Below are 9,471 nucleotides of genomic sequence, written 5' to 3' on the forward strand. Positions count from 1 at the left end.
CCTTTTCTGCAGCTATGGGGCATATATGGTATCACTCTTGGCTGGAAGCAGTGCTTAAACAATGGAAAAAACACAAACTTTGTCCAAAAACCTCTCATGTTCAGCTGTTTCCCACTTTTTCTTTGGTCATTTTAGCCTTTTTATCCAGGGTGAAGGGAGTATCTGCCATCAAACAAGAAGACAGCCGCATGTAGCTATGATGATGTTTGCTAGTTCACCTTACATGCATTGATGTAATAACGTGGTTAGCCTACTCAACGTAAATTACACTCGAACAACATTAAGCTACTCACGCAGAGAAGAACGGCTGCTGCTGCCATCATCATCAGTCATCATTTCTGCTACACTGGCAGGGCTAGGGGCCAGGACTCTATTCCTCGGGTTTTTGGGGGATGTTGCTCCGGGTCCGATAACTGGCAACCCACCCAACGTGCTCGGTGTGAGGTCTCGCAGAAACCTATCAAATACGGCGCATTTCTCGGCTTTTAAAAAAAACGCTATGCGTCGCCAGGTGTTTCATCGGATTTGAGGTATTACCTCCATTGACAGTATCACAGTATCAGCTTAAAGCACTTGTTACAGGCTGCTGAGTTTGCATATTTTGCTGTGAAGTACAACCAGACTTTTGACCGCTTCGCCTTGGACATTTTTAATCTGTAGCTCTGCTCTAACTGAACGTACGTACCTGGCCCCGCCTACTATCCTGGGAAACGTAAAATGATTGGCTAGAAGTGTATCACAGCTCGGGAAAAAAAAGCACCGAAATAAAGCACCGAAATGTGCGCTGCTTTTCGGTCTGGTTACTACCGTTTATGTGATGGCACCGGACACCGGTACCCATCCCTAATCTCTACTTTCTTCTGGGCATTCAGCACCAGGTTGTTGTGGCTGTCCTGGTGCAGCCACAACAACCCTGCTGTAGGCAGACTCATCCCCGTCCCAGATGAGTCCAATAACGGTGGTGTCATCTGCAAACTTGATTAGCTTGACAGACTGGTGGGTGGAGGTGCAGCAGTTGGTGTACAGGGAGAAGAGCAGAGGAGAAAGAACACAGCCCTGAGGGGAGCCGGTGCTGATGGTCCGGGAGTCCGAGACATTCTTTCCCAGCCTCACATGCTGCTTCCTGTCCGTCAGGAAGTCAGTGATCCACCGGCAGATGGGATCAGGCACATTCATCTGGGAAAGCTTGCCTCGGAGATGGTCTGGAAGGATGGTGTTGAAGGCAGAGCTGAAGTCCACAAACAGGATCCTGGCGTAGGTTCCTGGGGAGTCCAGATGCTGCAGGATGAAGTGTAGGGCCATGTTGATGGCGTCATCTACAGACCTGTTGGCTCTGTATGCAAACTGCAGGGGGTCCAAGAGGGGGCCCGTGAGGGTCTGAGGGTCGTGAGGCTTCAGTGAACAGTATGTATATAGGACTAGATGCATCTCTCCAGTCAGGTGTCAGATCAGGTAGATAGTTTATTAAGCTTCCCACTTCTTTTTGTCTTCCACTTGTCTGGTTTCCTTAGATTTTTAAGGACACCATCCCAAGATATGCTTTTTTGGTAATCACCTAATTGGTGCAAAAATGCTATTTTAACTCTATCAAACTGTGTTAACTTTGGCTAAACACACAATTTAAAATTGGTTCTCTGGTAAGTTCTCTGTTATGTTTAGACACAACACTGGTTCATTCCTTGAGTTAGGTGCCTTTTTATGCTTGAACGATTCATATTTTTATTTCTTAACTACCTTAACAAACATCTTGCTTCTTCAGAAAATGTCCAGATTCAAGTCAAGGACTGAAAATGAGCGAAAAAGCAGCCAATGTACAAAGAAAAACTTTCAAAGTCCTCCAGTTAGCCTGGAGAACTACTGTTCAACAATGTTTTAAAACTTAATAAGAAGTTTACAAGTCTGGCTTCTTTGGAGAAAAACATAAATAAATGAGGGGTGACTCCATACTTTTCCCCCGGTACTAAATATTTTACATTTTAACCAGAAAAACAAAAATGAATAAACTGCTTTTTTAGTCTTTCTTAAAAGAAAAGCAAGAAGGTAGCGGGACACAAAAGGAATTATCCATGCAGCATTTTAGCATATAGAGTCACCTTGTTTAAATGTTAAAATTAAAATAGCTTCATAGGACTCATATAATGCATTCACTAATTAATGAGAAATAACTAAACTCACAAAGTATGCTTTAAAATGTAAAACTAGCAGCTCCCTGTCTCACTGTTTTTGTGTTCCAGTTAGTTGTTAGACTTTCTAAGTAATTTCCTCTTCCTTTAGTCACGCAGCTAAATCTGGGGCAAAAAAAGTGAAGCAGTGAGACAACTGCAGTTTATTAAATGACCACTTGAGGTTGTTTCCAAATGTCAATCAATGTCCATATACTCCCAACCATAATTTATAAAATAAACATCATGTTGTTTTCAACAATCTAATGCGGCTGTTTTTAGAGGTAGACAAAGTGGGTGGTTCTATGGTGGCTTTGTCCATCTTTAATGTACAGTCTCTGGTTTTAGCCTGTTAATGTGACCAGGCATATCCAAAACAAGTATTTTGTTGTTTTCTATTGCCTACTTATATCTTAAGAGAAGTATGCTATATTTCACCTAATACTCAAAAAAAGACTTCCTCGATGGTATATACATTTACTATAGCTTAAAATATTAATTACTACACATAATATAAACAAACAAAACAAACTTGTTTAATTCTGTAACAGCTTCTTGTTTTGGGGACTCTTATTCACGATGAACTGCACCGGAAGAACTACATTACCCACAGCAAGACGCCTTCCTCTAAAGCACACATGCGCAGTCGGTCGTTCTACTCTGGACAGCTGTAGGAGAAAATGGCAGCATTCATGCTAGGACAGCAGGTATGACATTCAGTTATCTCTTTTAAATTTTAACCTTTATAATAGGGCTCGTTTTTGTTTTCATATCTTCCAAAACTTGTTTGGTGAGTTTTATTAATTATGCTGAGCAGAAATGAGCGCTGAACTTTCAAAAAGAATTCACACGAGGCATTTCACTTGAATGACTGCTAACGTGTTAGCCAACCAGCTAACTGAGTTAAACGTAAACGGTGCAAAGCGGGCTAATAATTCACCAGCTCAGGCTTTAATTTTCATACAAATATTATTTTGCAGGCACGCCAGTTCAGCACGTCTGTGATCAGACCTGCAGCCAAACTGGTTAAGGTGAGTGACGTGCAGTGCAATAACCTTCTTCAGTAATTTGTGACAGGGTGTTAAGGTAGCTTATCCCTGTAAATGTCCTTGTAGCCTCCCATCCAGGTGTATGGAGTGGAGGGCCGTTATGCCACTGCTCTGTTCTCAGCTGCCAGTAAGCAGAACAAACTGGACCAAGTGGAGCAGGAGCTGGGAAAAGTGTCTGTAAGTCAACAAAAAAGGAAACTATTTTTAATGTTGCTGACACTGAATGATGAAAATGATGCTTTACTTAATATTTGATCACAGGGTTATGTGCATATTACTGTGATATATTTAAATAGCATCGCAGGATGTTTAAATATATTGTTTGTTTGGTTTTTAATTAATAATGAGATTAGTGACCTGATTATTAAATATTGATAATCCAAGCAGTTTCGGTACCATCTACCTTTTGTCTAATACTTACTTACTTTTTTTTTTTTTTTTTTTTTTGCTGTTGTCTGCCACATTATTTTTCAGGCCCTGATCAAGGACCCTAAAATGAACAGTGTTGTAATGAATCCTCATGTGAAGCGCAGCCTCAAGCAGAAGACCTTCAACGATGCCCTTGCAAAGGCCAAGGTTTCACCCATCACTGTCAACCTCATCAGTGAGTGATCACAGACCCGTGTTACTGCTGGGACCCCTGTGTCATTAATCGTGTGTGTTTGTGGCGTGTACACATGCAATACATTTGAACCTAGTTTTGTTACATTTTCAAAGACAACAGTCCACTAGCATGTTCCAGATATGATGTTACCAAGGTCGCAAAGTAAGGAACATGTTGTTGCACGTAGTCGTGTGATGGTTGCAGCACTTATACATGCAGGTCCTTGAGATTTCACATGGTTCGTTATTCTTAATGCCCAATTGGGCATATTTGGTTTGAATATTGTTTAGGAACCTCTTTCTGATCAAAACATAAAGAAAGCCATCTTGTTAAGCTTAGTATCGGTCTGAAGCCTAAAGGGTGTTTTCTTTGCATAGCTCTTTTCGACACTCTAACAATGCTTCCTTACTACAATCCTCATTCGTACATTAATTCAGTTGCATATTACAGATCTGCTGTTGCAACCCCCTTGGAGAAAAAACAGAGCAGCTAGAAGTATGTTGATTATAAGAAAATAACATGTATATGAAAATACTTTGACACAACAGCCATAAGGTTTGGACCACATTCACAAGCTGTGTTTTATGGGGTCTACGGACCAGCTGCTCTTGAACATTCCTAGATCCAGGCTTAAAAGAGAAGAGGCAACAGAACCTTTTCAGGTGCAGCTCCTAATCTGTGAAACAGTCTACCTTTTCACATAAGAGCTGCCCAGACGCTCCATCATTTTAAAACGCTGATGAAAAAGAAACTGGTTATTCTCACTGGTTTACAGTCTAAGTTGAGCAGGTTTTCCCAGGTTTTTATTGTGCAAATTTTATTCTGTATTCCTATTTACTTATATCACAGTTTGATTATTTTTTTCCTCCTTTAATCAAGGTTTATGGTTGTATTGTGTATTTTGGTGTATGTTTGTTGTTGATTTTGTGACTATTATGTCTATGTTGCATAGCCTGTACAGCACTTATTCAATTGAGGCTACGTCCACACTAATGCGTTTTCATTTGAAAATGCTTTTTCTCTGTTTTGGCCTCCCGTCCACACTGGGACGGCACTTTCCCAAGGGAAAACACATACATTTCAAAACGGAGCTGTCCCGTCGCAGTGTGGACATTCGAAAACGCAGACTTTCTAAAACGATGATGCATTTTAGTCATGTGATGCAGTCATGTGACCAATTAAACAAAGATAGCGGAGGGCATTATACAGCAGTTGTTTTGATTGCTCTTGAACCTTAACACTCTCAATTTTGACAGCCCTAAAAAACATTAATATCAGTTTGTACATGCTCCAGATAGCTTTTCTTCAAATTCTTTAATCCTCACTTGCTTTTGCGCATGCGCAGGACTGGAACGTAAGCGTTTTTGGCTGTTTCAACGTGGACACACAACTCTGTGAAAACGACTGAAGACGCTAGTGTGGCTGCGGAGCGTTTATAGACGAAAACGCCGTTTTCATATCTATCCGGGCTAGTGTGGACGTAGCCTGAGTTGTGTTGATGTGCTATAGATGTAAACTTTGATTTGATTAAGGGTAAATGAGTGTTACTAGGAAGAACTTGGCAAAATCCCACACTGTTTACTTTAAACTGATGTAATACAAAAGCTACACTTTGCTCTGAGCAGATAGAAAAGTGGAGAATCTTGCTCAAACATGTATTGTCTTTTTTTTTTCTCCCTCTTTAGATGTTTTGGCTGACAATGGTCGTCTTACTTTAACTGGGGATGTTATTAACGCTTTCAGCAAGATGATGAGTGCACACCGTGGAGAGGTGATCTGCTCCGTCACTACTGCGCAGGTATGAAATGGGTGTATATGCAAGATATGTTCATACATTATTTTTTTCAGATACTGAAAACAGGTCACATCACTTAAGCAATATTTGCTGCTGTATATATCATTTATTTTATCAATTGCAGTATTATTGATTTAGACATATTGTACCTTCATAATGAATGTTTATCCATTGCAGCCTTTGGATGAAGCTAATCTCTCCGAGCTGAAAGTAGCTCTTAAAGGCTTTCTTCAGAAGGGTGAGACTATCAAGCTGGAAACAAAGGTACAACTCTAATGCACAGTCCCAGAAATCTGTACATAACCATCTTGCTGATGAATTTTTATCTTCAGGGGAAAACTGTTTTTGTGCATTAGTCAATTCTAAGATGTGGAGTTAATTTTCTTGCATAACATGTCTTATCTCAGACTGGTGAGATAATGTTTAAGCGCACAAATGTAACAATTTGTATAATTTACATAGTGAAGCAAATATTTTCTGGAAACTTGCATTAAAGAAATATGAATTTAAAAATGTACATAATCAACTAGAGGAGTTTGTATTATGATTGGCTGTAAGATGAACATTTAAATAGTGAATTCCAGGAAATGGAAAAGCATCTGACATCTTTTTTTCCCTGCAAGGCTCTGAGATGTTGACAAGTTAAAATGTTCATTGGTTTTTAAATCTATGAACATTGTGTCCTCTGCAAAAGCCTTTAATTGTATATCAAAGAGATTTTAAACGCGGCTCAATCCACTATTTTAATCTCCCCCCCCCCCCCCCCCCCCCCCCCCCCAAAAAAAAATATCTAAAAAATGGAAACTTGTGAAACAAGAAATCATTGTCTTGTAAGGGGAAGTCTCGTGTTCATATGTGTTGGCTAACAATCGACCTGTCTCTTCACAGTCGGATCCTTCCATCCTGGGGGGCATGATCGTCAGCATTGGAGACAAGTATGTGGACATGTCCACCAGATCAAAGATCCAGAAGCTGACCAAGCTCATCAAGGAAACTTAGTCCTGTGGACTTAATTTTGCAAAGACGACCATTGGCGAAGGGGAAACTTTGAAAATTGTAGATTTTGACCTGTTCCAGCACTGTTGTTGCCCTATAAATCCAGTGTTTGTGCTTAAAATGTTAATAAAAACTAAAAAAAATTGATCGCTGATGTTTGTTGTCTTTGTAAAGCACATATACACAGCTTCCATTATACTGACCAGTGATCTCATGGCCAGATTAGTTGATACATTGTCATTACTACATTTTAATAAATGTACAGTTGGTTCAAGACAGTGTGTCAGTTACATAGTTACCGCTGTGCTGTTGATACAATTATGGTTCCATGGCTACCACAGTTCCATGCTTCACTACTAGATACATTTTTGATACTTTTCCGATTCTACAGAAACCCATTACGTCACACGGATCAGTCCCTACGTTTCTTGAACGCTTTTATTGCGCATGCGCAGTTGTCTGCTGGTTAATTTTTTTTTCCTTTTCTTTTTTTTTCTGGGTGAAAATGGCTGCCACTCTCATCCAAACCTCTGCGTAGAGGATTAACTGAGCGTTGAAATATGCAGCAGACCCGCTTCGAGACAACACTCGCAGACGCCAGGGCGTAGTTTGTGCAGTGCCTTCACAAAGATGTTGTGGCCGTCAGGGAGAGGAAGCGTAGACGAGTCGAAATTAACCCTTTCTACTCCAACGTCCACCAACAAATGAGGTACGAACTGTTCATCTTTCGCTCTTTGAGTAGTTCGGCGATCTAGTAATCCAGTAATCATTTAAATTTATTGTTATGCATGCCGTGCATTTTTGCAAACTATGACTCTGTTTGAACATGTTTATTTCGGACATCACTTATCTTTGTTTGTTTTGTGTTGCAGTGCTAAAAAGGCCTGTTTGAGCCACTAGAAGTCAGCTACTAAAAACTGGATTGTCAGTAAAACACGTGGCTTTTCTAGCTCATGTATTTCTGTGTACCCCAACAGAAAATGATGCACCAAGTGACCACCAGCAGCAGTGACTATTGCATGAGTGCACTAACAGAGGACTGTCATCCAGGCAGCCACTTTGATTTATGTAGTACACAGTCCAACAAATTCTACCCCTCTCCGACAAACCCTGGTTTGCAGCTGTCCCTCGCCGGCCTTGCCCCTTTGCCACAGGGCATGCACAAAGCCATGGCGTGCCAGTTACAAGACACCCAGAATGACTTCCAGCCACAGGCTGTGAGAATCAGAGCCGGTGAAGCTCTAGGGCCTGAGGGCTCTAAGAGAAAGAAGGGCACAGCGAAGTCAGGGCGGAGAGGGAGGCCATCGGGGACCACAAAGTTAGCTGGGTACCGTACAAGTACTGGACGTCCACTTGGGACAACTAGAGCAGCCGGTTTCAAGACAAGCCCAGGTAGGCCCCTTGGAACCACCAAAGCTGCAGGATATAAGGTGAGCCCTGGGAGACCGCCTGGCAGCATCAAGAGCCTCACTCGCTTCAAGAAGCTAGAATTCGGATGTGACGGCACCAGCAAGCTGGACTTTAGCAACTGCAGTGCTCCCAAGAAGCTGGACTTCACTAGCTGTGATGTTTCATCTTTTCCATACACCATGATGGAGAAAAGAGAACTTTGTGAGCACGGTAGCAATAAAGTGGATGAAACCACAGAGATAAATTCTGCAGCTGCTTCCCCAGTGTTTGAAAAACATTTGGTTGCATGAAGAAGAGGACTAGAAGGAATTGTGGCATTTCATGTATGCTGGGAGAAAAAGTTGTTTTATCATTTACTGTGGTTCTAAGTTTTCATTGTACAGTGATTGGCATTCTCATCATCCTTTCCTAATAAACAGCTGAATCACAAATATGTTGCTCCAGTGTGGCAGAGGTGCATGCACATGAAATGACACCAGTCAGTATAGTTAGTGGTTCAGACCTCAGTAACCCTGATGTATTCCTCTGAATTGTGACATGTTCTCTTACTCTGTTCTAAGACATGAATATGTTTGTTTGTGTGACATTTTCTACATGCATATACATTTTAGAACAAAAAAAATTTAATGAAACCAAATCTTTCCCGAGCATAAATATGTAACCATGTAGTCGTCCTTTGTGTTTTGTCCGCTTGTCTATTATGTGGTTTATTTTGTGATACAATTCAGGAAAGCAGGAGCCCTGCGGTACGTTTTTATTGACTCAAACTGGTAAAGCTTAAAGCATAATACCCCCTTTGTTTCTGCACTTTGTAAATATAGTTTGCATCATGTATTGTAACAGCCTGTTTCCATATCCACAGTCACTCGATAAGCACTCCCACTTGTGCATGTATGTTAGACTGATCAGTAGAGGGGGAAACGACTAATGCTTTGTGGAATATGTAATAATAATAATGATTTCCTGTATGTGAAGCCAAAATAAAAGAAAGAAATCGTCTTTTTCACAGTTTCCTGTCACTTGTAATTCTTGCTCTGGACACAAGGGGGCTTGAGTCCTGTGACATGACACTCACTTTATCATAATACCTTTATTTACACCTTGTTAGACTAATTTAGGGCGTACCGACGTTTATGATCTTACTTTTTGGGCGTGTTTTTACCAGGTACGTGACAGAAGAAGAGGTTAAAAAAACTATAGGTCATGTTTTTTTGGGTGAAGCCGCCATGATGTGAGCTGCGTCTTCAATCTTTGTGTTCTGTACATGATAATTCACCAAAATATAGAAGTGCACTGCCTTTGGAGACATAAACATACCACAGTGTATGATATTAAACATTTTAAAAGCCGGCAGAGGGTAGCTGCTCTGCTGACAAGTCGGCATGTAACTGCACGCTCTCTGATCTGAGGACTGGCCCACTGCAGCGAGCCTTTTGTGCTTCTCTGTTTCAGTTT

General features: G+C 41.0%; 2 protein-coding genes across 3 annotated transcripts; both read left to right on the plus strand.

The window, feature by feature from the left end:
• The first annotated feature begins 2,762 nt into the window (after window positions 1-2,762).
• atp5po (ATP synthase peripheral stalk subunit OSCP) lies at window positions 2,763-6,751 on the plus strand. The gene is made up of 7 exons (XM_086312066.1): window positions 2,763-2,869; window positions 3,143-3,193; window positions 3,278-3,388; window positions 3,686-3,815; window positions 5,501-5,613; window positions 5,788-5,874; window positions 6,499-6,751. The coding sequence occupies exons 1-7, from the start codon at window positions 2,843-2,845 to the stop codon at window positions 6,607-6,609; spliced, it is 630 nt and encodes a 209-aa protein (XP_086168192.1). The 5' UTR covers window positions 2,763-2,842; the 3' UTR covers window positions 6,610-6,751.
• A 335-nt stretch (window positions 6,752-7,086) lies between these two features.
• On the plus strand, window positions 7,087-9,013 carry LOC147337860 (uncharacterized). Of its 2 annotated transcripts, none has more exons than XM_086312044.1 (2): window positions 7,087-7,315; window positions 7,479-9,013. In XM_086312044.1, the coding sequence occupies exon 2, from the start codon at window positions 7,560-7,562 to the stop codon at window positions 8,304-8,306; it is 747 nt and encodes a 248-aa protein (XP_086168170.1). In that variant the 5' UTR covers window positions 7,087-7,315; window positions 7,479-7,559; the 3' UTR covers window positions 8,307-9,013. The 2 variants fall into 2 exon arrangements, with proteins under 2 accessions (XP_086168170.1, XP_086168179.1); XM_086312053.1 differs by having other exon boundaries at window positions 7,584-9,013.
• The last annotated feature ends 458 nt before the right edge of the window (window positions 9,014-9,471 follow it).

The sequence above is a fragment of the Aulonocara sp. 'chitande type north' Nkhata Bay genome, linkage group LG2 (genome assembly GCF_057382095.1).
Source record: "Aulonocara sp. 'chitande type north' Nkhata Bay isolate Kocher_YH1m ecotype deep benthic linkage group LG2, A_spYH_male_GT1.1, whole genome shotgun sequence".
NCBI lineage: Eukaryota > Metazoa > Chordata > Actinopteri > Cichliformes > Cichlidae > Aulonocara > Aulonocara sp. 'chitande type north' Nkhata Bay.